The sequence below is a fragment of the Neolamprologus brichardi genome, chromosome 2, assembly GCF_056152115.1.
Source record: "Neolamprologus brichardi isolate AB-2024 chromosome 2, ASM5615211v1, whole genome shotgun sequence".
NCBI classification, from domain to species: Eukaryota; Metazoa; Chordata; class Actinopteri; order Cichliformes; family Cichlidae; genus Neolamprologus; species Neolamprologus brichardi.
The window spans coordinates 7,741,614-7,769,096 of record NC_142105.1 but is presented as its reverse complement, the minus strand read 5'-3'; the positions used below and the strand labels follow the sequence as shown (position 1 = coordinate 7,769,096).

The 27,483-nt window shown below is 40.3% G+C and overlaps 1 protein-coding gene across 2 annotated transcripts in view; it reads left to right on the top strand.

The window, feature by feature from the left end:
- sec24b (SEC24 homolog B, COPII coat complex component) overlaps positions 1-23,239 on the top strand; it is a 28,357-nt gene extending 5,118 nt beyond the window's left edge. The window contains exons 4-24 of one of the 2 annotated variants that reach the window (XM_087846856.1): positions 698-832; positions 5,521-5,604; positions 6,472-6,635; positions 7,144-7,328; positions 7,598-7,700; positions 9,972-10,098; positions 10,211-10,320; positions 10,539-10,651; positions 10,764-10,882; positions 11,069-11,124; positions 11,246-11,452; positions 12,364-12,487; positions 13,282-13,440; positions 13,531-13,704; positions 13,797-13,907; positions 15,257-15,432; positions 16,187-16,324; positions 17,199-17,303; positions 18,177-18,269; positions 18,903-19,006; positions 22,224-23,239. In XM_087846856.1, the coding sequence (XP_087702982.1) occupies positions 698-832; positions 5,521-5,604; positions 6,472-6,635; positions 7,144-7,328; positions 7,598-7,700; positions 9,972-10,098; positions 10,211-10,320; positions 10,539-10,651; positions 10,764-10,882; positions 11,069-11,124; positions 11,246-11,452; positions 12,364-12,487; positions 13,282-13,440; positions 13,531-13,704; positions 13,797-13,907; positions 15,257-15,432; positions 16,187-16,324; positions 17,199-17,303; positions 18,177-18,269; positions 18,903-19,006; positions 22,224-22,338 (2,702 nt within the window). In that variant the 3' untranslated portion in view covers positions 22,339-23,239. The remainder of the gene's footprint in view (positions 1-697; positions 833-5,520; positions 5,605-6,471; positions 6,636-7,143; positions 7,329-7,597; positions 7,701-9,971; positions 10,099-10,210; positions 10,321-10,538; positions 10,652-10,763; positions 10,883-11,068; positions 11,125-11,245; positions 11,453-12,363; positions 12,488-13,281; positions 13,441-13,530; positions 13,705-13,796; positions 13,908-15,256; positions 15,433-16,186; positions 16,325-17,198; positions 17,304-18,176; positions 18,270-18,902; positions 19,007-22,223) is intronic. The other variant, XM_035911178.2, reaches the window with a different exon arrangement.
- Positions 23,240-27,483: the final 4,244 nt, after the last annotated feature.

The window sequence follows — 27,483 nt, the reverse complement described above, 5'->3', positions numbered from 1 at the left end:
TTCATATTGCTTTTAAATACACACACACACACACACACAGTGTTTTGATGGCTTAATGTTTCGTTTCAGAAAATACTCAAAACTGCACTCAGTTTTGAGTATTTTCTGCCTTTTAGACTATTCAGACTTCTGTAATCTGGACATTGTCCAAGGTTGACCTTTCTCTCCTGCTGCTGCATGCAGCAACAGATGCATTTCTCACTATTGGGAACTGTGAATTCACCAGACAGTTTCCTGCTCTATTCCTGGATGGTCAGTCAAATATGTCCAACTGCGTAGTAGTTTCACTTATGTCTGTCCCTAATGCATCAAAACGGTTTACATTATCTAACCAAAACCCTAAAAAACTGCCCTGAAAACAGTTCGATGAGGCCATAATATTGGATGCTGGTTCCTCCGGTGGAGAAAGGCTAAATGTAGATGTTAAATTCCATCTAAACAAATTTCCTTCTTTGACTTTCACCTTTGTAATCATTGGCTTTAAAGTTTTATCATCCTGACCTATTTTCCTGTGTGTAGTATTAATTGTTTTTCCTGACAAAATATGCGGCCAGCCATCAGCAACTCTGTTCTTTGCTTAAACACGTATCACATGACTGGAAGCCAGCCGCCTGATTATCACAGCCCTGTCTGATGACATGCATCCCATCCTGACAGTTCTCTTATGTACCTTTCCCACTCCACCCCCTTCCAACAGGCATGCAGTATGGATATGTTGCTAATAGTGGCGCTAGCTCTTCCTCTGCCAACACCTCAGGCCCAGCAGCAGCAGCCCCCTCATCATCCAGTTCTGATGATGACGATGAGGAGGAGGAGGAGGATGAGGAAGCAGGTCTGCTCTAGCTTTTACCTCCCCCATAACCTTTTTGCTACTACCTTATCCACTCCTTATTTTTTAGTAATCTTAAACCTAAAGTGTACACGTCTCTTTAGACACCTCCACTGTCCCGCCTATCCGGTGTCACTTCTGATAACCGCCATTTTCCTCTTCCCTGTCTGGCTACCATCTGTCACGTCTACTCTACCTGCCAACGCTTGTAATTAGTTCACTACTCATCATCAGCACCATCTCCTTTCTAATAGGCTAATCATATTTCTCCCTGTTGGTCCTCGTCACCAGCCTTGCAGAGTTCACCCACTGTGCGCAACATTTTGCCTCTCGCATTCATCAGTCCTCTTTCAAAATATTGATTTCATCTCCTCAGTCTGTGTGCACACTGTTCTGTTGTTCCATCAATGAAAGCTAACATGGAATATTTTTTCCCTCAGAAAGGTGGCAGGTAAGTAGTGCTCGTTGTCATATACAGGACGACGTCCTCTTTGCCTGCTGTCTAGCTCTCAGCAGCACTCTTGCTGTCTCTCAGTAATGTTCAGGGTGTGATTGTCCAGCTGTAGTGGACCCTCCACTTATCAGCAGTTATACATGCTGATGGAAAAAAAAATCAATATTTTGTGTTTTTCTTTCCACTCTGTTCACGGCTCTTGATAGTAAACTGGATAGCCTCGGGAATGAGTTTGAATTAGGTGTGGTCATGAGTCCTAGATGTAAGATGAGCACTTACGACATAAACATGTATTGAGAGGAAATATTAATATAATCTAATATCTTTGGGTTTAAAAATTGGAAAAAGGTATGAAGGTTTTAAATAATCTAAGTGAATTTAAATCTATTTTAAATTCACTGGAGTTTTCTTTAATTCTCTAGTAAAGGGAAAGCATTAAGATGTAGGGGGTATTGGTTTATGTACTGCATGTTTTAGATTTGTTTTTGTATTTCATTTTTCCTTGTATTTAATTCAGGTGAGTTTTGGGACTTTTAAATCATTTAGAAACAAATAACTAAAAAAATGACTCCAGTGTAGTTTGTTCATGCAAGCTGTCTGTTATGAAGTAACTTTTTAGTATTGCTGATGAACAGAAATGTTTCATGCATGAGTAGGTTAAACGTCAGTATAGGTTTATTTAAATTGTATTAATTTTTTTTATTACATGCCTGGTAATTTTGTTTTGTTTTGCAGGGGGAAGTTTTTACATGGAGAAAAAACATTGGTTTATTACGGAGAAGTTAGCTGTTTGTACACTGTTTGATTTTTTTGATTAGTTTATTGGTCCATGGGGCTACTGATTGACCCTCACGCTTGAATCTTGAATCTCACTGTACTAAAAAACCTTGCATTGTATTAAAAAGGCTAAAATGCTTGGTGTAACTTTTTTTGAAATAACTTATTTTACATTTAATAATTTAAATGTCAGGTCAGCATGATACTGGTTGTTGTCATGCACCTGTGTGATGTCTCTCTCAGATGTTCTGCTTTAAAGATCCTCTGAGACGTGTGTCATCAGCCAGAGGTTAACAGATGTTTAAATATAACAGCTCCCCTGCCGATAGGTCCTGCTGTCTATGCATGTGTTTGCTGACTCTCCTGCTTCTCACAAGAGAGCATTGTTAGCACTGCTACAACTCATTAGCGCACTGCCTAATAAAATGAGGAGCTTGGTTTAGCTTTCTGTTTATCCCTCGTGCTCTCATCAATTCCCCACAGTGTTGCTGTCTTACAGGTTGTCTGTTGCAGCAAAATAGCACTTGTTGATTCAAGGAAGCCACGCTTACCAGAATCATGATATTGAAAATATTTTCCCGAACAAAATGTGTTCAGAGTCACAAGTAAAGCAGAAAACAACCAGTGCATTTTAGACTTTTGTAGGACAAAGCTTGCAAGTTATTAGTTGAAAAATAGTTTAAATACATTTAAAAATGAACATTATAAGCAAAACTTGATTAAACTAATTTATAACACAAGTCTAACAGCAGACGTATGTTATCAGGATGAATCACTTCATCACCTGTCACATTTTGATAATACTGCCATCACCTACTATCAACAACAGCAGTCGCCAACCAAAATAACCGACTATAACACCAGCAGCAACAACCAGCCTCGCAGCTAATGGCAACCACAGCCAACAGCAGCACTAATACTTGTAATAGCAGTAGTAGTTCTGAATTTTAATCTTGCTTACTTTACAAATGGATTGCCTAATATTTATTTAGTTACAGCTGTTTTATTTCAGAGTTGTGTATGGCCATTCATTTTTGTTATCTGTATACAGATACATGACGAGTTTTTCTTCTTGATTATATGCCAAAATGTTTGATCAATTTATCTTTATTTTGTAACTGCTCACATAACAAAAGTTATCCACGACTAGAGTTTAAGGTGTTACTCAGTTGGCTGTTTGTTTAATCACTAATTAAGTCTCTGGAGTCAGGGACGGCGTTTTGGTTTCTTTGGTTTGTGCTGCTGTGTCATCTCTGTCCGAGCTGCTGAGTCACCTCAGCACTCGTGCCAAAATTCTCTCGAGCGAATGACATAAGATGCACTTGTTGTCATGGTCTTACTGCTGAGTGTGAATCAAGTATTCAAATACATGCAGGGTTTGTCCTGGTTTGAAATAGGCCTTAGTCGGCTCGGTAACCATTAAGTTACACATGTACTGGTGCAGTAATAGAATATAAATGTATGTGGAGTCCAAACTGGACTCGTATTAAAACTTTTAAGATCAACTGCAAATCAACACTGGCTACAATGAGCTCTATATAGTCTTGGTAGTATCCATTTTCTTGAAGGAGGAGGAGAAAGAAGGCTTGGCTCTCCTGGTGTCCTCGTCATCCCTAGTGCTTAATCCAGTAGTCTGCTGGTCCGATTTAGTCTGAGATAATTGGATCTTGCCCTGTCCAATGAGCTCTGTCCCTGAGGCCTGTCACATCTTGGTTTGCTGCTGTTGATCCCTCCTTTTGGCACACATGGATTAGTGGATCCATTCAAATATTACTGCCCATGTAATCCTTTGGGAAAACCTATTCATTACATGACATGCAAGGAATAAATGGACAAAAACGAAAAGACCCTTTTGCTTGCTGTTGTTTTTTTATTAAGATTATTTTGTGGATATTTTACCTCATAGGCACTGAAGCAAATTAGAAAAGCGATATGATGGAGTTGGATAACATGCAACCAATGTTGGATTTGAACCGGGAGTGTTGCAGTGCACTAAATGAATCCACACGCTATTTTGACTGCAGCATTAATTCTTGAAAGGTTATGGCAGCTTGCTGAGGGATTTGAAAAATAATTTTAAAAGCCTTCATGCTTTTTTAATAACGTAACGTGACGCTTTTGAGTTAGCTGCCAGCCTTACCCTCCTCTATGTCCATGAGAATGATAGAGGATAGAATGACATCATAAACACAAGAAATGAGTTGCCCTAGATTGGGTGAGAAGCTCGGTCATTCGGGTGGAGCTCAGAGTTGAGCCCGTGACACGAGCCAGCTGAGGTGGCTTGGACCTCTGAGGAAAAATGTGTCCTGGACACTTCATAGGTGGGGTGATTTGGGCATGCCTAGTGTTTGATCACTGAAACAGTTAAACTGAAAATGATGATAGTAGTAGTAGTAGTGATTTTTTTTTTCAGATACTTTAACATAGTCACAAAGTGCTTTAAGACAACACAAATTAGTTTATGACAAAAAGCAGTCAGTCAAAAGGTCAAATTTTAAAAAGGGCATAAAACTGAATGAGTACTGTACTACAAAATAAATAAAATAGGCAGTAATAAAAATGAAAAGTTTAGAAAAGAGAGAGAAATTGTAAAAAGGAATAAAAACTTGGTTACTAGGGGGGAAAAAAGTAAGTTCAAAGTTTTGATGATGGTGATAAACTTGTTCCAGGTGTGGAATATAAATGACTCGGCTATTAATTTAATGCATTTCTTTAGTTTTTCTGGCTGAACAGAAAGGACTCTGCAGCATGTGTTTTCTAACCCGCCTGTTTGTGAGGACACTGGGAGCCTTTTTGTCAGAAAGCTGAACTCAGATGGTAGATGTTAATATAAAAGTTCTCCAAAAAAGAATTTATTTAATTTTGGTTTTTAGATTACAAAAAAGATGAGGCTTGACTAATCCACATCTGGTAAACCAGACTTTCTCTGATAAGGGCACCACCCTGCAGCTTCCAGTGGTTTGTCCTCACTAATGGCCTTTGGCTAACTACAGTTTGGTTTTATTGAACATGGTGAAAATGTCTTTCGTTCTTTACCCATCGCACACACTCATATCTTCTTTCCCCCCCCAGTTCTCTACACATGTCCTGTCCTCAGACGTCCTGTCCCCCACACAGCAACTTGCATATACTCAAAACTTAAGTGCTTCCTTTTTATGTTTTCTTTCCATCTTTCAGTCTGCCTCTTCTCTTTCGTTTTCTTTCTGTGAGGCCAAAGGGAGTCCATGCACGACCAAACCAGAAAATCTGCTTTTTATTCACTTTAATGTTGTCTTTCATTTTTATCCCAACACTCTGTCCTTCCTCCCCGTTTCCCTTCTTCATTTGTCTTTAGATTTTTTTTTTTATTGTGCCATTATTTATTTGAACAGAGTAATATTTGCAAGCTGTCTTTTCCTTCATAATAACAGTTTTTAATCCCTTTTGAGTTTCATTTTTTTCCCCTCTCTGCCTCTCGCAGGTGGTGACACATCCTCTTCTTCTACTGGCAGTGCCTCTCCAGTGCCCAACAGCTACGATTCCCTCGAAGGTGGCAGCTATCCAGGTACGTGTTCATCACAGACAGACTGCACCTTATGCAACTGAGCAACTCTCAGTAAAATCACAGCTATGTCTAAACTGTAAATCAACTTTTCTTTGACAATATGTACAGTGCACAATATTTTTATAACTTGACATTTGCAGAGTATAAAATTAAATCTGTTATAAAACCTTAATCAATTGTTAAAGCTGAATTTTAGGGTCTTACGTCAGTGCTGGAAAACTGATGTGAGAATGACCGGATGAAAATATTCTTGAATATAAAGAAAGTGCTGCCTCCTAAGCAGGGACTCTTAGAGGATAAAATAATTCTCCGTGAACTGAATTTAGATCCTTTTCCTTATCCCTGAGGAAGGTTCCTGCAGTGTTAACACAGCTATATTTGCTGACAGCTGATGTGGCAAAAAGACTTGGGTCTTTTGTTATCGAGTGACAACTTTTCACAGCAGAGAGGGGAAAAACGGGCTTTAAGACAATCCACATATTCCCTTTGATGCGACCCAGCTTTTCTAAGCAGAAGACAGCAGTGTCATTCACAACGCTTTAAATGTGATTGTTGTTAGTTTGTTACTGGTACAGTGTTCCTGATGTTTATACTACTGTCTCATCTCTTATGGATCTTTATTCATCTAATCTGATAACAATATTGTGGAGTTTGACCAAAGCTAATGGAGACAGCAAAGGAGACAGCAAATGCTACTTGAAAAGGCTTTTTTTTGTTGTTTAGGGATAATTTGGCACTTATTCTAACTTATTCTAAAATCAACATTAACACAGTGATCTTATTTTTCTGGTCATGTTAAAACACCTTAAAAATGTTCTGTCTTCTTAACATCACACTACTATACTCCTGAACTGTCTCTCTTTCCAGAATCCATGCCCCCATCCAGCAATGTGACCAACCAGGGTCAGCCCTACGGTAGTTACGGTTACCATGGCATGCAGTCGGGTTATCGGCAGGGACCAGCGTCCCACACTGACGCCTCCCCCTCCCACGACCTGTATGGCCAGCCAAACTACCAGCAGTACTCACAGGTGAGCCTGCAACAGAAATGTTGATTAATATTTTGCACATCTATGGATTGTTTGAAAGTTTTTTTCAGGCTATTTTCTCAGATTTTATATTAATTTATATTAGTCTAATTTTTTGTGTGTAAAAAGTTTGGATAAAGGCAAACCCAACCTGCGTTTGATACCCATCACTTAGAGTGACTGTCTGTTGCCCCCACTAGATTTTAAGTAAGCATATGTAGGCTTTTAAATTCCACCTATGCTTTGACCAATTCTGGTGATAGGCTCTAGTTTTATGAGCTGGCTTATAACAGAGTCAGAGACCTGTTTAGGATTCTAACCCTGGACTTTGCCAGACTTCTAAACTTGATCATAATCCACAACTGACTGACTGGTCAGACTTAATAAATAAATGTTCAAGGTGTCACTACACAGACATTATTTTATAAAATAGCCTCACCCGATGAATTTTGGTTGTAAGCTGAGCTGTTTGTTTGTTCGTGGTGTCGAAACCATCCGTCCCTCTCTGCAGCCCTTCCCTAGTCTCTCTGAGCTGTCCGCAGCCCTCGGCGGGCTGAGCGGTGTGCCAGAGCTGGAGGTCGAGGCCCTGAGGCCGATCAACCTGCTGCAGGAGAGAAACTTGCTGCCCCCCAGACCTTTGGAAGCTCCAGAACCCAACCTCAGCCCCGACCTTAAGAAAGTCAACTGCAGTCCACAGTAAGTCCGGTGTAGGGAAATTTTGAGTGGCAGCTGAGTCCTTAAATTTAGCCATTTACTTTCAGTGTATCACAGAAACTTTAGAGTAGTAAAATAAATAAATTCTTAAAATAGTACAACAGTAGTATACAGTTACGTGTTGTTGTTTTCAACTTCTAAGCTCATGGTTTTTGTTTTCTTACTGCATTATTTAAACCTTTCTTCATTTCGTATATTTTTATTTGTGAGTATATTTTGTCATTCGTTTGTCTTTTTTTTCTTAAAATCAGGACATTCAGGTGTACTCTGACCAGCATTCCCCAGACCCAGGCTTTACTCAACAAAGCCAGACTCCCTCTGGGCCTCCTCCTCCACCCCTTCAGAGATCTACAGGTACACCAAAATTCCCCTCAAAGAACATTTTTCTCAGATTTTGGTATTATGGAGTTAAGATGTCGGCAAATGTTTAGTTCTGTTTTTAAGCAGTGTGTGGTCTTTTTTGTTTTTCATTGCCTTCTCAAACACTGCATGAAGCTGTTCTGCTATTTATTTATTTAATTATTGAACATACAAAAACTTTGTTTAGGGCACAAACGCTGCTGTACCTTTTAGCAGGCAATAGTTTGAGTTTCTTCATCAAGAGTCATTTTATTCTGATACTTTTTTGTTAAAGCAAACAGGTGTGATCGATTCATTCTGTGAAATGCAAAATATGTTGTGCAGAGCAGGGTGTTTTTTCCCTGACAGAGGTATTTCACATTAGTCGACACAGTTTTACATTAAAGAAAGGTGGAACTTAGTGTTTAAATACTATCTGGGTCCTTTGTAGCTGTCTTTTTCCACTCGTGACCAGTCAGCAGGAGGAGCAGAATGACAATGATGAAGAGGTGCAGGAAAGATAAGGGAGGGTATTTATAGAACTGTGAGGTGAAGACGTCTCAGTAGGTGTGAAGTGACAGACAATAGGAAAGTGCTTGAAAGACAGGCTGGCACTGACTTCCTGGACTAACGGTTAAATAACTGAATGTTTGACAGAGCGTCAGTTGTTGGCTCGTCGTTTTTGTGAGTGTGTATTTCAAAAGGATGTCTCAGAATTGCCCAGGCTGTGTTGCTTTTACAGTAGATGACTGCAGAGGTGTGGATCCTGTGGACGTGTGAAACAGACATTCATGCTTCTCTGCAGTTTCTGCCTACAGCTTTAATTTTGGCAACTCTGATAGTTTAAGAATATGTTATGAAAATGTATTTTTGGAATCATATGCTGCACCTACACAGTATTTCCTGATTTTGAATGTAATTTGGTGTTTCCTCTGAGTCAGTCAGGTCTACAGTGTCTCAGTAAACAGCTGTGAGCTGTTTGGTGTAGTCTGGACTGAGCCTGCAGTTTGGTGTCAGATACGTCAGGAGCATCCTGACGGTCAACGGATAGCTTTAAAGAATTTTTCTTCTTGGAGGCGGTTTAGTGAGGCTTTATGATGCATTTAAATCTTCAGCTTGTGACATTGTTTGCGGTCTCTGAGGAGACTCTGTATTACATCGAGGTCCTCCCTTCTTATGCAGCCCAAATATGGGTGTATGCCCCATCATGAGGAACTTCATGTCCCTCGTCTTCTCTGATCTCCCAAGGATACTGTGGTATCGTCTAGTTTAATAGTCTAAACAACTAGTAGAAATTGTTCTTTCCCCAAAGGCTGTCTGCGCTCTAACATTAACATTCATTGCCTGTTTTGAAAAGCACCACCTAGAGGAAGTGGGAGAAGCGGGGATGGTTTGGGCATCTCTTCTTAGACTGATGTCTCTTTGCATGGATCCAGATATGAGAAGAAAGAAAGGGAGGATGTATTTGATCATGATGGAAAATGGCACAAGAAAAATGAAGCTACATTTAAATTTTTTGCACTACATCAGCAGCATTTGCACCCATTTACTCGAATACCCAGAGAGGTGGAAATTCTTAGTTTTTGTTTAACCTTACAGCTGAACCAGCAAACAGGTGATTAAGACATTTTGGTTTCACTACTGAGGCGTTTTTCTCGACATCTGTGTTTACCTCGCCTGTGAAAGTAACACATTACTGTTGCGATCCAACCCAAGTGTGAAATTACAAGTTTTCAAAATCTTGTCTATCAGTGTCATGTTTTATTTAATTACTGCAGCTCAACTCAACTGTTTAGCAACATAGATGTCAATTATTTTAGAGTTATGTTAGCATTTGGTCTGATAAGAATTTTTAACTGTTTTTAGTAAATTGCAGAGAAAGAAAGTAGTCCCAAAACCTCCGTTGTGGCCTTCAGGTGTACCCGAGGATAAACAGACTTTGTTCTAAGGAAAAGGTGGAGAAATTTTGGGTGACTCTGGTGGTTTAGCGGAAGTCATAAGAATGGATTGGCACCAAAAAAAGAGGAGAAAAGAACTGCAGTTTTGTTTGTTTTTTGTTTTTTTTAACCACACTCACAGAAAAGGAAACAAAGTGCTATTCAGCCATCTGCTGAGATATAAATAGAAGAATGTTTTGGAAGGGTCATGGGATGGAGAAAGAAAGTGGAGGCCAAAAAATTGAGGCATGACACATGAAAAGTTCATAAACAGGTCTTTTGTATTTTTCTTTATTGGAAGTTAGTCCATCTTTCTCTAAGCCTTTTTTCCCCGTTTGCCTCTCTGCAGCAGTTACCGGTGATCACATCAAACACGATCGTGCGCTGTCGCTCCTGCCGCACCTACATCAATCCGTTCGTCACCTTTCTGGACCAGCGCAGGTGGAAGTGTAACCTGTGTTACCGGGTCAATGATGGTACAAGTCCAGTCAAGCTATTTATATATTGTCCCTGCAATTTCTTTACTGCTGAATCAGTATCAGTATGAATGCAGCGTTAATGTTTTATGCCATTTTAATTCTTGTTCAGTACCAGATGAGTTCATGTACAATCCAGTCACGAGGTCATACGGTGAACCACACAAGAGGCCAGAGGTCCAGAATTCCACCGTGGAGTTCATCGCCTCCTCAGACTACATGGTAAACACGCCTCTTATTCACATTACACGTACTTTGCTTCTCTGTCCACTAGAGGGCAGTGTTGTGTTTAGTAAACAGAGGGAAAAAAAGAAGGCTCATGCATAAGAAGTGACACCTGCAAAGGTCATATAAAAACAGATTATTATTATTATTATTATTATTATTATTATTATTATTTTAAACCTTCAGGGATCTTTGATGTTTTTGTTCCTTTTCAGTTGCGACCTCCTCAGCCGGCGGTCTACCTGTTTGTACTCGACGTGTCTCACAATGCTGTGGAAGCAGGATACCTGAAGTACTTCTGTGAATCACTTCTTGAGAACCTGGATAAGTGAGTCCTGATGTTGCTGCTTCATGAGTTTGTCAGTTAGCTATTTGATCAAGCTGATTATTAACGTCTGTCACAGGCAGAAACCAGGCTGACACAATGTTTCCTGCTGCAGGTTGCCTGGGGACTCGCGTACCAGAGTGGGCTTCCTCACCTTTGATAGCACCATCCACTTTTACAATCTCCAGGAGGGGCTGTCCCAGCCACAGATGCTGGTGGTGTCAGACATCGATGGTAAATATAAGTTACTTCAAAATGACACATGAGAGCTGTGGCAGTGACCCACAATCAAAAGTTGTTGCCACACAGTTAAGACCAGAGGTGGTGGCCTATTAGAGTGACTAATGACCCTTTCCAGTGTATTTGATAGAAATGTGTCATCTAGAGCCACATTAATAATCTTTCCTGCTTTCTTTGCAGATGTCTTCATACCATCTCATGACAGCCTGATGGTGAATCTAAAGGAGAGCAACGAGGTAGAGCGTGCTGCTTTGTTCCCTTGCATCTCTTCTATCTGTCATGTTCGTGCCTGCTTCTTGATGTTTCTGAAACTGTTTTCTTTTTCATTTTCTCATGTATTGTTTCTCCATCCTCCAGCTGGTGAAGGACTTGCTGAAGTCACTGCCGGCCCTGTTCAGCCAGAGCAGAGAGACCCACAGCGCCCTCGGTCCTGCCTTACAGGCCGCTTTCAAGCTCATGTCACCCACCGGAGGCCGCATCGCGGTGTTCCAGACTCAGCTGCCGACGCTGGGAGCCGGGAAGCTGCAGTCGAGAGAAGACCCCAATCAGCGTTCGAGCTCCAAGGTAATTATATTTTCTTTTATTTGTGATTATAATGAGAAAAAACAACTATCCAGAGAAAGTGGGAGCAAGAGCAGATGCAGGATTTTATCATATCTTCCTTATTTGGAGTTAAACAGCATCCTTTTTCTTATTTCTGTCTTTATTTGGATGTTAACAGTGAAAAGTTTGGACACAGTAAGCCGTCGAATGTTTAATGAACAGATTGTTTTAGTGTAAAGTGGGCTGCTGTGCTTGATCTGTAACAGCTAATAATCACCACCCTGAACTGCCAGATCCTTACTTGATTATATATTTATTTTATTTATTTAGATATTTATTGATAAGTAAGACATAAATAAAAACATCCTTATTTCCTACCTCTGTGCGGTATGTTCATGGTGTTTGTTCTTCATGCGTATTTTTTGACTTTGTTTCATGATCATGAAGTTGGAGTGCCTGCGGGTGCCCTGTTTTAATTTTTACATTTTTCACATCGAATGGGAGTTTTAAATCATGGCTGCATTGTGATTTGTGAAGCTTAAATTGAACCATATGACAGATGAAGTACAGCCAAAGATTAGTACTTTGTATCCTGGCATTTTCACAGCTGAGTTGTATTTATACTTTCCTGCAACAGCTCACTTTTCTTACCAGTCACAATGTCAACGTTGTCCCACATTTCATCTCAGATTAAACACCACTGTTATTGTAATCCCAGGATTGTGATTTATTCAAGTTTAGCATCTTCTTTTTTTATTCTGAATAAACTGCCAACAAGTCATGATAAGAGTTTCCAAAAAGAAAACGACAAATAACAGATGTGCTTGGTTTGCTCGGGGGAAAAATATATTATTGCTGTCAGGAAGGTCCCGATTCCCTCAGTCCTGTGATCAAAATGAGGAATTGCTGGTAATAACTCTCATATCTTTCAGGGAGCCCACCACCTCGGTCCTGCCACTGACTTCTACAAGAAACTTGCACTGGATTGCTCAGGACAACAGATAGGAGTGGATCTCTTCCTCCTCAGCTCCCAGTACGCCGACCTCGCCTCATTAGGTGAGAGCATGATTGAGTCAGCTGTTGGCATCTTTCATGTTGTCCATGTATCCAAAGTATTAACATTTTTGCTTATGTTATGAATGCTAATGAGCGAATCGGCTCCCAGTATTCTATATATTCTATATTTTTTTTATTCTATTTTTTTTAATAATATATTTCCTTTTTTGTGCAGATTTGTAAACGTAGACTTTAAACCAGATCGCTTTAAAATAACCCTCTAGGAGCATTTTGTGGTTTGGTTCAAAAAATTCTGAGTGTGTACTGCTGCTGCACTCAGGTTCTTCAGCTTATCATCTTCAGAGCTTGTTGTGTTGCTGTAGTAGTGGTAGTGGTAGCAGCTAACATGTGATTCAGGAGACTGGAAATAATTTGCCTCGAGGAAAATGTCCTGCAGAAGCTCAGGCCTCGGCTCAAGTGATAACATCCAGAAAGTGTGTTACCAGTGTTATCAACCTTGTTTTATCTGTTAAACCACACACCAAGTCGTCTGTTGACACGGATACCAAATCTCCTAACAGCTTATTTCTGGCTAATAAAGGAGAAACCTATTCTAAACTGCTTTCTCGCCATCATCGACCTATTTGCTTTCTTCATCTTTATGTCATATTTAATATTATATTATCTGTGTATTGAATTATTTAATCTTTAATTCAGTCCAGCGTGGGCATTATTTACAAGTCACACACAACATAATGATGTATTTGAACTCTTCTTCCCAGTCTTCACAGACTGAAGAAAATCACATGTAATTCTCCTAATGCCGATCCTCTCCTGTTTTTCTTATTTCTCAGCATGTATCTCCAGGTATTCAGCAGGCAGCGTCTTTTACTATCCCTCCTTTCATTACATCCACAACCCGGCCCAGCTGGAAAAGTTCCAGAGAGACCTCGAGCGCTACCTCACCAGGAAGATCGGCTTTGAGGCGGTCATGAGAATAAGATGCACTAAAGGTAATCGGATTAGATGCAGCTTCATGCACGTTTTAATGTTTTAATGTTAATGTTGTTTTAAAGTTTTGTCCCTGCCTTTTTCCTCTTCAGGTTTATCCATCCACACGTTTCACGGTAACTTCTTTGTGCGCTCCACTGACCTGCTGTCCCTGGCCAATGTGAACCCAGACTCTGCCTTCGCTGTCCAGATGTCAGTCGAAGACTCTCTGGCAGACTCGTCTCTGGCCTGCTTCCAGGCTGCTCTGCTGTACACGTCGAGTAAAGGTATAAACAAGAATGACTCATTTTCATGGTAACACATTTAGGTTGAAATTCTTTAAAGATCTCGAAAATGGGACTTATTAATTCATCTGTAGGAAAGAGACGTATCAGGGTCCACACTCTGTGTCTGCCGGTGGTCAGTCAGCTGAGTGACGTGTATGCCGGTGCTGACGTCCAAGCCATCACTTGCCTGTTAGCCAACATGGGTAAGTGTGTAGCTTAAATCCTTGGCTTTCACACCTTTTCATGTGCAGTGCCTTTAACCTAAGACTTTTTACACATTTATGAAAGTTGGCCTCTAGCCTCCCCGTGGTTGACACAAATCCAATAACATGTTAAAAATATTAGTGATAAAGTGATATTGTCAGTGTTTTTTTTTCCAGTAAAGTTGGCAGAAAAAAATGCATCAAAATGTATCAAATAAGTTTCCATCGGGTTTCATAAAACACGCAGTCAGTTGGAATTAAATACCAACCCTGGGTGGAAATGTAGCGAATACCTGTGTGGTGGTATATAACCCACAGAGAGCTTTTTGTAAGCCAGGTCTTTCCTGTTTCGAGAGTCACATTCGTATACATTTGCATTTTATATTAATGATTAAAAGGTTTATCTCAGTCTGTGCAGAGTGGCTTTATGGGTCATGTTGACCACCGCTGTTTCCCTAGAGGTTGTGCTTTGGAGCTGAAGAGTGCAAAGTTTGCCTGTCCCACAGACACACAACATCCACATAAATATGAAAATGTTTGCAATAGGGCTGTGCGATATGACCAAAATCTCATATCCCAATATGAGACATTTCTCATCCCGATAACGAGATATCTCGCAAAAATTTTACGTTTTTGAACTCGGGCAACTTGACTTGTGTGAAATGTTTTCAGCTGGGCGTCGTGTACCTGGAGTTGAGTGTTTTGACCGATGCATAAAACTATATATTTTTAGATAGAAGTTGCAACAGCCGCCAATTTCTTTGAGTATTTATTACACGGCGTGCTGCGGGGAAAAGCCTGTTCTAACGTTTGAGTCTAAGGTTTATTTTGTGCACCTGTCAGCTCTGTTTTGCTTCTCATCTGTAAGCTCTCTCCACACTCTTTCACGTGGTTATTGTGTAGGTGGTAGAAGAGGTTTGTTGTGTTTGAGTCTGTGGTGGGGACTGGTTTGTGTCATAATTTGCATAGTACAGTTTTCTAGTCCGTGTCAGACTTTCCTTAACCAAACCATGTCCATACTACAAAGGTAGAACCTTGTTTAGGAATAAGGTCCTCACTTTGTTTTGACTGGTCCTTCTGTTTGGAGCTACCTGGTTCTGCCTCATCTTCACTGGCAATGCTGATATTCTCTGTGCCACAATGAAAAACAGCGTAGTTTGCACCACCACGAAACAAACAATGTTTTCATTTTGTCATGTGATATATTTTATCATATCACACAGCCCTAGTTTGTAAACATGTCTCATCAGGACGTACTCTGGGCTTTTGTTAACTTAACTTTGTGTTCAGAAATGATTAAAATGCTGTCTTGGAGGTAAACTAGTCTTCATTTGGTCTTTTCAATCCAGCCATCGATCGATCGATATCATCCAGCCTGTCGGACGCCCGGGACGCGCTGGTGAATGCGGTGGTGGACTTGGGGAGCGCCTACAAGAGCAACGTCTCCAACCTTCAGCAGTCTGGACTTGTCCTCCCTGCAGCCATGCGTCTCTTCCCCCTCTACATCCTTGCTCTCCTTAAACAGGTGCGGCTGCCTGACTGTCATCGGCACATGAACACACACGCGTCACACAGCATGACATACACTAAAAAGAAGGAGAAGAAAAGGCTGTGAATGTGTGTTTAAGCATGCAGCCCTCCACTTTTCCCTGTTAGCAGACTTCTGGAAAGTTTTTTTTTTTATTTTTTAAATTCAGTTTGAGGTAAAAGGAGAGAGTTTTGTTTTACTGACTAAACCTGCAAAATGTTATTACGCATTTTAAGATGCAGTTGAGTACAAACCCTAAAAACAAAACACCCTCTGACCAAATGTTACACAGTAGAAAAGTGTGAGCTCACAGTCACACTGCCTGGGTTAAAGACTATTAATCCACCCGGCATGTGTGCATTCATACATCCAGGGTGTGTCTATGTTCAGAAGCACATACCACACCCTGTTTCTGAGACAAATCCTCCCTGTAGGTGTTTGTGGGACTCTAACAGTGATGAATCAGAGAATAAACTTCAGAAACATCACTGTTTAATTGAAAGAAGCACATTATGGCCTATTATTCCTGGTGATTAAAGGTTAAACTGTTACCACAATGTTTTTGTCTGAACTTGTTGCAGTTTAATTCTCCATTTTTAGCAAAAGGATTTGTTTTACTCTGCAAATGGGGCTAAAGCTTTACTCTGCATTTTAAATTTTTATAGATCTTTGAACTCTATTCTTATTCTTGACGTAATAAATGAGAGAAATCATATCAAACACTGCTGATGTGATGTGTGTTTGCTTTCAGAAAGCCCTGCGGACGGGCACCAGCACGAGGCTGGACGAGCGGGTCTTTGCCATGTGCGAATTCAAGACTCAGCCGCTGCAGCAGCTAATGCGAATGGTTCATCCTGACCTCTACCGACTGGACAACATCTCTGACCAGGTGGGATGCAGATGGCTTTTCTCATAACTCAGTGCACTAAAGAATAGTAGAGAGAGGGAAAAACAAAATGACTACTATTAACCCATTAACATAACATCCTTAACATGTATATCTCAGTATGCAGTGCAACTTTATCATTAAACCTGTGCTTAATGGCTAGACTCACTCTTTTTGGTTGTTTTTTATACCTGGTGAAGTGGTTAAATGTAACAGTGAGCTGATAAGATACATTAGATGACTTAGATGAGTTGCCTAAAAACACTGGAATCCCAGCGTCTAGCAAGGTGTCACATCAGAGCCTTAATCCTGAACATTATGATGACTAAAAGCAAAGCCAGTCTGCTTGTTTTCTCTGGAAATTCGCAGAAAGTTTGGTGAAAATTGGTTTGGGATCATTGGGATTGCTTTTGCTAGTTAAAACAGATGACTTGAAATGTTTATGTGGAAACTGTGATGTCTGTCAAGGGTGTTTTTAAGCTTGTGGTATCTTTTAGAACAACAAGGATTTAACTCAGTGACAGAAATGTCATAATAAACGTAATTAAATCTTTTATTTTAGTGTTTATTTTTTAATTTGCATTATATGCATCAACTTTTTTTTTTCACTGAATGTTTCTTTTAAAGTTGTATTTAAAAATGTGAAAATAGTCTCACGTGTAACATTTACTTTTAAACACTTGTAATAACAAGAATTATGAAGATTATATTACAGTGGAGACATGAGGTAATATCAGACTTTAATGTTTGAATGCTCTCTGTTTGAAGCTTTGGGAGCTTTACCTGTGACACTATGTAATTAGAATGTATATGTTGTCTGCACATGTATATAGTAAAGCTGTTTTTATACTCTGCTCACAAGTTGTCTGACCTGCAGGGGGCGCTTCATCTGAACGATACCATAGTCCCTCAGCCTCATCTGCTCCACCTGTCTGCTGAGAGGCTGAGCAGAGATGGAGCTTTCCTCATGGACTGTGGCAACGTAAGCTCCGAGAAGTCTTTATTTCACCTCGTTTATATTTTTCACGTCTCTGTCTTCTCACCATCTAGTCCTTTAATAAAATGCAATAAACCTTAGGTCATAATTTAGAGCAAATCAAAGAGAAGTTGTCTTTGCCTGAAATAATATGTGATTGCTTGAGGACTGGAGTTGGGATTTATCGTCTTATTATTTGCCTCGGAGTAACAGCAGCAGCAGCACTGAAGCCCAGTTTTCATTAAGTTTAATGTCACATAATTTAATTTAAAGGGATTTTCCACTGCAGCAAATTAAATACAGAAAGAAACCGAAACACTCCAATCTTCAGACTATCACTGGAAAGTATCAGTAATAAACTTGGTACCAAATCTAATTTGTGAGTGAACTTCTCACTAGTGCAATGGTATATTTGATGCCAATAAAGATTTTTTTTTTAAAAGGTGGCAGGGTTTTAATATTACAAAAAAAACAAACAAACAAGGCAAAACATAAAGCCACAAATTTATTGAAAATAAAAAAACTCACAAACTTACAAGAAAAAACTCAAAGTTAAGAGAAAGAATTATAAATTTATAATCTATGAGGAAAAAAACATTTATGAGAAAAACAGTCAAATGTATGGGAGGATGTATACGAAGGGGGAATTGATAAGAAATAGAAATTTATGGGAAAAACCCTAGAAAAAACTAAAAGAGAAAATTATTGTTATAATTGTTTTATTTTTTTTCTTCTTCACTGTCATAGTTTAGAGTGGTGATATTAATAACATTGGCCCTGCTGGCTCTTTAGTTATGGCAGATTAAGACGCACACATGTCAGCGTGTGTGTAGAAAGTATACTGTGCGGTAATGCTCCTCTTCTCTTCTGCCTGTCCAGGTGTTTTATCTGTGGATCGGCAAATGCTGCAACGAAATGTTCATCCGAGATGTTTTGGGCTGCCCGAACTACGCTTCAATTCCCCCCAACATGGTCAGTAAGACTCATTTGAGTAGAAATGCACATGCAAACAGTTCAAAGAGACGATTAATCTTTTGAAGTACAATGAAGCTTTTATTTTCCCTCTACATCCAGCACATCAGGACGTTACAGAGAAGCGTGATTAGGGAAACGTCTGTACTGACACACACGCACGTGTGTGTGTGTGCGCCGCCCAGTCGCTGGCTGAATGATGCAATGCGACATTTTGTTTCCCCTGAAAATGACTCACAGTTGAGCTCCACAGTGAAGGAGCTGTGTTTCTGTTCACTTAGTTAGAAAAAAACAACTTGTCCAGCAGAGCAGACTTGCTGATGTAGCTTTTCTGCTTTTTTAACAAACTGTGCAGCCACCTAGAAAGTTCTGTCATTACCACGCCGAGGGCGTGATGGCAACACCCAGAGCAAACGGCGAGTCAGCACTTGTTTATGCTGCTTATTTTATCTTTCTAGCAAGGGGTCAGTGCCTCATAGATCCACCTACAAGCCCACACTCCCCACCACAGGCATGTTCCCGTTAACCACATTGTATAGCCGGGGTTGACTGTGTGAATCTGCGCTATCTGAAACACGCCACTAACAACAGCGTTGTTGTTTTGTTTCCCCTCTTGTCCTCTTTGGTTCCTAGAGTCACATTCCGGAGCTGGAGACTCCTCTCTCTGAGAGGGTGCGAGCTTTCCTCGACTGGCTCCACGACAACCGAGCGTTCAGCTCCACGATACATGTCGTCAAGTAAGCACTGCCGCACATCTGGACTCATATCTGACTGTTTGCTAACACTGGAAACTGTGCTTCTTCTTCAGGGCAGTCACAGATATACATAGACAGCTTGTTTTGTTCTTTTTTTTTTAATTGCGTGTAATGGATCTCACATATTGCTTTAATACAAAAGTTGAGGTCACTAAAGGAAAAAGTGTTGAGTTGCTCTGTCGCCAAAGACGGAACTGCAGAAAACTGAGGTTTGAAGTGTAAAGCAGGGACTGTGCTCTGTTGGGAACACAGAAAGTTGCTGACCCCAAGCGAGCAGTCATTTCTGTTTTACTTGTTTAAAGTCGCCTCAGGGCCTCACATGTCATAAAAGATTGCAGGCACACAGACCTTGATGCAGAGCCTCACGCCATCTGGGTCATATGATTGTTGGGCTTTTCTCTGTATCTATGAAGCGCCTTGAGGCGACATTTGTTGTGATTTGGCGCTATATAAATAAAATTGAATTGAAAATTGAATTGAATCTGATGACTGCAGCACAACTTTGACATCCCTGATTTGAAATATAATTCCTAACAGGGCAGCCTATCGTGGCATCAACCACTGGTTTTGGACTCATTTTGAAGGTTCAGCATTAGTGTTTTGGCCACCGCCATGTTAGCCTGAACCTGTGTTTTAAACTGTACACAAAGACACCTGCTAATGAGTACGAACTAACTGACTGACAAAATCCTAAAACTTCACTTAAACTGGAGCACAGGCTCTGTGGATGCTGTGTCTGCACAGCTGCACAATGAGCCATTACTACTGGACACTGAGCTGGCTTATTACTGACAGAAAAAAGTAGACAGTTTAATAATTTTTGGAAGTAATAAACTTCAAATTAAAAAGAATCATCTCTCATTCCTGTGAACCTCCGGGTTCAGAGTTAAGTTTAATGTTCCAGTCATGTGATAGGTGCCTTTTTATATCTATCGGCTACTTGGCCAAATTAAATCTGACATTCTGTTGGGGTTCATGAGGAAATAAAGCAAATAAAGAACATTATGATTGTCTGATACTGCACATCCTTTCAGAGTTCGCCCTCACCTCCCTGGAATCTTGTAAATCCAGATAGTGAGCTGCTCTGATTGACATTGAACAGAAACTAGGTGTGGACAGTTTCATATAGAAGAGATCGGCACGAGGTTGACGGAAAAGTATTTCCGAAGTGTAAACACAAAGACAAAGTGAGCGTTGAGGTCACAGATTGACAGCGGCGGTAAAGTCATCCGCAGGGAACGCATTGTTTCGGTTTCCTCTCTCTCCTCCTCTTGGTGGCACGGCATTGTTGCTTAGCCACATGTTTACATGACATGTTAGTAAAAATGCACTGAGTGGTATTTGAACAGATGTTTGCGTCATGACAGGACTTAATGATCTGAAATGACAGGAACTACGAGAGAGATTCGACAAAAGAATTAAAAATGGCTCTTGAAGTGGTTTCAAGTTCTCTGTGGCCTCGAACCTTTCAGTTGTTGATTTGTTATTTTTTTTAATGATATTAAAAATGCAAGAACTTTAAAGAGTGGCTAAAATATTCAAGGAAGCAATGTTCAAATATTTGAAAAAGCGGATGGGCACCTGACAGAGAAGCCAATGGATGCATAGTTAAAGGGGATCTATTCTCCTCATTTCCACCTCCGTGTTTGGACTTGATCTCTGCTAGAGTAGCTCAGCATGAGTCATAGTTCACAATAATCCACCCTTCTACATGAAATGATGGCTTGCAGTTCTATCAGATTGTACTTCAACATTTCAGAAGTGTCCCAGAAGCAGCTCTCAACTCGACATCATTCAGAATGATGTGGACAGGAAGTCGGACACTAGAATGGCATAAAGAATACGTCACTTTTCAGATTAAAAGCCTTAAGAATTAACACCATGTTTCTGAAAGACTCCTGGTGTTATTTGATGCTCCGTGAAGGAAGGGACAAAGCATTTAAAGACTTCATCTCATGGACATGCACCCAGTTTTTTCCCAGGGGGACACAAGCTGTTTAAGGTTTTCTCCCTTTCAGCCAGTTTTCTTCTGACTGGCCAGAGCTTTGCCTGAGGTGACTGTGTTAGCCAATCCTGCTCTCTGTGAGATCATACAGAGCAAAGAGTAGAAGAAAACAGCTTTTAGGGTAGTTTGCAACCTGAACTTTTGGCTCAGAGAGATTACTACAGCATAAAAAGTACATTTAAAGCATCGACCCCTGTATTTCTGCGTATAGGTACAAGTATGTATGGAGGTGTCAAATGTCCTGGTTTGACTGAGCTCATCTGCGTCTGAGCCTTGTTGATGGTGCTTCCCCCTTTTTCGGTGCAGACATCAAAGCTGTGTGCCTGTTGCTGTCAGAGCGCTTACGTGGCAGAATGACATTTACACGTAAGACCGTCATCTCTGTTTTGTTTTTTGTTTTTTTTAGACACACTGTAGGTATCAGTTAAACAATGCAGAGGTGCGCAATGAGCTGTTTATAAGCATAGCAACAAAGGGACGAAAGAGGCAGACGGCTAAGCAGCAGAGAGCTACATCTTTATTGTTTATGCGGGACTTTCTAAAGCCTGTTAAATGTCAAATAAATAAAAATATCACACCACATTATCTCCAGAGCTCAAGGCGGCTCCTTAATGGCTCTTGTTTTGTCACTTTTATAACATTTCATTCTGGCAAATCTCAGGGGTTTTTTTATTTGTTTTTTTTTTTTTGCGTTGGGAATATATTTCTCAAAGTAAAGCCAAGGTCTGACTACAAGCAGTTGCGAGCTCTGAGAGAGAAACCAGACGTCAGATCAGACGTTCAGTTTCTGCTCTTGCAAGTCGGGTTAGAGAAGCCAGCAACGTCTCGCCCAGCCTGGGAACTCGTGCTTCATGGATGTCTTTTTGAAATTAAAGACAGACATTTAAAAAAAGAAGAAGAAAAGAAAACAGACAGGGAGGGCTTTGGCTCTGACTGCTGAATAGGTGGTCCTGAGGAGGGGGCTCCGATAACTCTCTTAGAGAAAAACTCTCATGCTGGGGATTTGTACGAACAGCTGTCAGTTCAGAGTCAGTGAGGTAGAAGATGCAGGAGAGTGTTGTGTTTAAGAGCTGACATGTCAGCAATGCTTCAAGTTATGTGGAATAGATTCCAACACTTCTTAGACTTACAGAGCATTAAAATGTACAAACGAGTTTCTTTCCCTTTAATGCATTTTTTCCTCCCTTCCCGCAGAGATGATGCCTCGGCTAAAGCCACTTTGTTCCAGCACCTGGTGGAGGACCGGTCAGAGGGGGCTTCTTCCTATCATGAATTCCTGCAGCACATTCAGCAGCAAGTGTCCAAGTAGACTCCCATCACGCTGAGAAAAACTTTGACCACTAGATTCCTTAAACAAGAGCGTGAAAGGACTTGTAACCTGATAGAGTGAAAACTAGCGTTAGCCAGCAATGGACACCCATCGCTGCGTCAGACCAGTTTTAGCGAGGCAGGTTTCCTCCCCTTCTTTTAAACGGTCTCATTCAAATCAAAGCTTGTTGGTCACCTGCGGTTAGACCAGCAGAAGGGGAGGGAAGAGGTAGTTTTAGAAAAGAATAACGAGTTACCGAAATGAATGAATGAACGAATGAAATTGCTAAAAAACAAACATCCTGCAGCGGCTCTTGCCGCCTCTTTAACCACTGTCAAACATTTTAACCTTCTCGTAAATCCATCGCTCCCGAGAGGAGGAGGAGAAAGTCGAGCCAAGAAGATGCCACTTCAACATCTTTCAGTTTGTTTTGTGAGCCTAAAATGTAGCTTGTGCTTTTTCTTTCCTTGTTTTTCCTTTTTTTTTTTTTTTTTTTAAATTTCCCGATACATTCCCTTCCCTTTGTTTCATTTCAAGACTGTTTTGAAAACACTGGAGAACAGAAACAAAAATTGGGCATGTGCTTTGAACGGCAACACGCATGCCACCTTTTTGTCTGCTGCTAGTCTGCTGATGAGCGACGGCTGCCAGGAACGTGATGGGACACCAGTCGGATGTTTAAACCTCCCGTCGGCTCAGTCTTCTCTGCTCCGCTTTATGAACTCCCGAGTTGTTGAGATCGCTCTGCATAAACTTTCCCCCCGCCGGCAGTCTTCTCTTCATTTGTTTTATTTTTTCTCCAGGCGCTAACTAAAGTTGCTACCCACTTTGTAACTACTGAAAGAATCTTTTATGTGTGATTATTTATGAACCAGCTTATTAAATAAAGACAAAAACAGAACTCTGCTTGTTTCGTGTGACGTGATTATTGATATTACCCCATCAGCCCAATGACTAAGCACTCGGTTTCTTCAAAAAGGGGATCCTTCAACATGAATTTCATTTAAGGGAAAAGGAAGAAGTCACCCAGTGATGTGACCTAGAAATGGCACAAGGAGACGACCTTGAATAAGGAAGAGGCCTAATTTAAATTAGTCACGGTTTTAAAATTTAGATTTATTTTCTTGGCAGAGTTGCAAAACTTTTTTTTTTTTTGGACAGCATCTCATATCATTCCAGACTGGTTGTGCTGGTGTTTCCACAGCTTTCATCTAATTTTCTCAAGAAGTTGGGTGAAGTAACCCAGACCTTGTGGTCAAATGGAAATATTACAGCAGGGTTCGCCACAGAATTAGCCAGGTGACTCCAATCTGGACGCCATAAATGTTGGACTTTATGTTTTCATAAGTTTTACAACTTTTGCTAATGATAAAGACTTCCCGGGCTTTTCAAAACAGGTAATTCTTTTTTACTTTTTTTCTTTTAAATACTAAACTAGCCTAAAAGTGGAATAAAATAAAAGCTTTCTGAGATTTTATAATTGTTGCACAGTCTGAGAAATTAGTTACCAGACCTAATTTTACACATTAATTTACTCACACTGAAGGATTTCTTTCATTTACTCTAGCAGCATGTCTTAATCATTTATAAATACTAAGATGTGCTTTTCTCACATTAAGATGTCTCAGTTAAACTTCTTCACACTGACAGGAAGTGGAATATCTTATGATCAAAGCAGGCTGTATAATGTAAAGCGAGTTTAACCGTCCTTTGTGAATGCAGAGGAAATAATGTTGTCCCATAAATCGTGTGAAGAACTGAGATTTGTGTTCACTGTTATGTTTTTCACCAGTGGCTCTTATTAAAGTGATCTACATGAAGCAACACAGTAAGTACACATATTTAGCCAAATTGGGGTGAAATAAGATGCACCTTTTATTACTGGGGTGAAGCTGAAGTGATTCGGAAACAAAGGAAGTAATATTTTGTCCTAGGTATCTTTAAAAAAAAAAAAAAAAAAAAAAAAAATGAGAGCGATAGTTATTTTCTTATGTGAACAAAATGGCCTTAATGGCCACAGACTGTTCTTTTTAGTTAATCACTTTGTGCTCGTCATGAAAAAAAGATGATTGTTTCAGGATCAGTGTGTTCTTGAGGCACGCTTGGTTTAGGCTGATGTGATATTTCTGAGGAAAAACTTCAGCAGGTAACCAGATAAAAGCTTTGTTTCTATGTTTTTGCTCTTACTGCATCTTCAACTTTTGAGTTTGTTAGATTTAATAATAATGGATTGCATTTATATAGCGCTTTTCGAGAACCTCAAAGCGCTTTACAATTCCATCACTCTCACATTCACACACTGGTGGAGGCAGCTACAGTTGTAGCCACAGCTGCCCTGGGGCAGACTGACAGAAGCGAGGCTGCCATATCACGCCATCGGCCCCTCTGGTCATCACCAGTAGGCGGCAGGTGAAGTGTCTTGCTTGCTCCCAAGGACCCAACGACCGAAACTGTCCAAGCTAGGGCTCGAACCGGCAACCTTCCGATTACAAGACAAACTGCCAACTCTTGAGCCACGATCGCCACGATTTAAGCAGCAATGTTTTTGTAGGAACAGTTATGAAAGGATTTCCTTCAGGACATTTGAACTTGTGGTTTACAGTCAATGTTTACTGTATGTGTCCAAGCTTGTATTTTAAAACAATGTTGTTTGGAGGCAGGTTTTTTGTATTTACTGATTTGACTCTTTTGCTACAAACACTGAGCAGCAGGGCATTTCCTCTCGTGCAAACATAAAATTAAATCATCTCTAAAAAAGAAAGCAAAAAACAGCAAGCTCTTAATAAGTTTAGAGGCTATTTGTGGAGGTTTGGGGTTGACTTTGGCGTTGTCTTTCCTTTCTCACCATTCCCAACAGGATACAAATTTCCGTTTTGTGCTCTGATATAGAAACAGGCTGTGCTACAAATCTGCTTACGCTCGACTGTGTTTGCTTCCAAGTCTGTGTGATGGACATTTTAATCATTTTAATTTTGATTTCCTATAAGGTTTATTTGCAGCATCATTCATCAAAATGCTCAGTGTGCTTAACACAGTGTAACTTTAGTTTTTATCTCTTCTCTGCATCATGCCGTGGACTCTGTTTCCTGAAACGCTGGGTGCAAAACAACAAATAAAATCAGAGAGGTGAAAAATGTGATTGCCTTTTAAATATCTGCTTAACAACATGTTTATTTAAGAAAGAACAAGAAGATGGGGGCAAATCTATCAAAGTGTAACACTCTGCAACATGAAAAACGTGGTTGGTGCAGTTTTAATGCTGAATGTTTCCCCATTCTTACTTGATATAGGATTTCACCTGCTTCACAGTTCCGGGCGTCCTCTGTTGGGTTTCCTCTTTGATTATGCTCCAGGTTTTTCTGGAAAGTGCCGAGTCTGGAATGAAGACAGATCAGTTTAGTTCTAGATGTTCCTTTACTTCAAAGTCATGCTGTTGGAACAAGTGCACGATGCATTTTTGGCTTTGTCTTCCTGAAATAAGTAAGAAGCTGTCTGTTTGCCCAAAGCTTGTATACAACGTTCAGTCTCCTTTACAGATGTGCAACCATCCAATCACAGATTGAGCATCTGTGAAATCTAGTTTCTACTGTGTGAGTGGTTCAAGGAAGGTCGTAGAGTTTCTTGGTCTGAGTTTTGGCTCATGTGTCCAGAAACTTATCTGGAATTTCATGATCCTTTCTCTCTAATAAATCAGAATTCCGATCACACATCCAGGGTGTCGATCCTCATCCATGTGCACTTTAAGTAAACAAAAACCAGATTTTAGCTTCAGAGTGGGAGTAAAATTCATTTTTCTGCAGTTTTGAACAGAGATTTAACGTGTTTTTGAACCCTGAAAATTTCATGTGAATAGGTCTTGCACTAATAAACTAATGCTGAAAAAGAGCATTAATTTCACACCTCTGTACTCTTGAAACATAATTTTAATTATATAAATGTGAAATATTGCATTGCTTCATTAAATGTACAAAGTTATTATACATGAAGGACGTCATGCAAACAGCTGGCAGGATTGAAATTGGAGTAAATCTCATGAGATGTTAAAAACGTGCATTTAAATCAAGACTACGCCTGAATGGGCAAACACTGCTTTCCTTGTGCTGTTATTCTCCCGAGCTGGAAAATATCAAATCAGTTTTCACTTGTTTTTTTTAGCCTCGTCAGTCCATCAAAGGGGCCCCTGTGTGAGAATTTGTTTTCCTTAAGTGAGGTGCTTTTAGACAGAGCTGTGAAATGCTGGCAGCAAACACACAAACAGCCTGTGAACTGTTCTCAAACAGATCTGGCTCCCATATGGTCTGACTGCTGCTGTTCTCATGGAAAACTGGACCCGGGAAATCTCAAATATTTTAAGACCAGAAGAAGTTGAATAAGTTGCCTTAAGTGGTCTCACATTTTTGTTTTTGACTTTTAAAAACATAGTTCAGTCTAAGATATGAGAAAGCTTGTTGGGAAGAAGAAAAAAGGCCACACCCGGCTGGAAAGGGGCGTTGGAAATTCATGTAGAGCACTTCAAAGCAGCCGTATTTTATATAGGTTTTTTAGTCAGTCTAAAAGCAGTTTGACTTGTGATGCCAGATGTTTGCTGTTTTGCGCCATGAACATTCAGAACTAGAGGTTTTTAAACCAGTCAACAACACAAACTGGTCCGTTTGGTGGCTGGGGGGGGAGAGAGCCAAACAACAAGTGACTGCTGTTCTGATGCCTATATTTAAACTCCAGCTTTGACTGGTCCAGCCTTTCACACGCCCACCTCCAACTGTCCAACCCCACTCCCCTCTAAACCCCGCTTCAGCTCCATCCCACCTTTTTTTTTACAACAGACCCTCTTTGATATATTCAAAACCATGAAGTCACAGTTTCCCCTCACAGCTGTACCTTTACTTTTGCTACAGTGGTTATTATTAGAAATGACACGTAGGAGGTTAAAAAGCAATGATAGAATAATCCCTAACAATAATACGTTCTTTAAAAAAACAGGGTAAATGGACTGTTTCTTATATATGGCTTTTCTATTCTACCCGAGCACACAAAGCACATTAAACTACTCCCCTCATTCACTCTTATCTATGCTTTTTCTACATAAGTGCTTTCTGTGTAACCTTAACAGACATTCATACTCTGATCGATGCCTTGGAGAGCAAC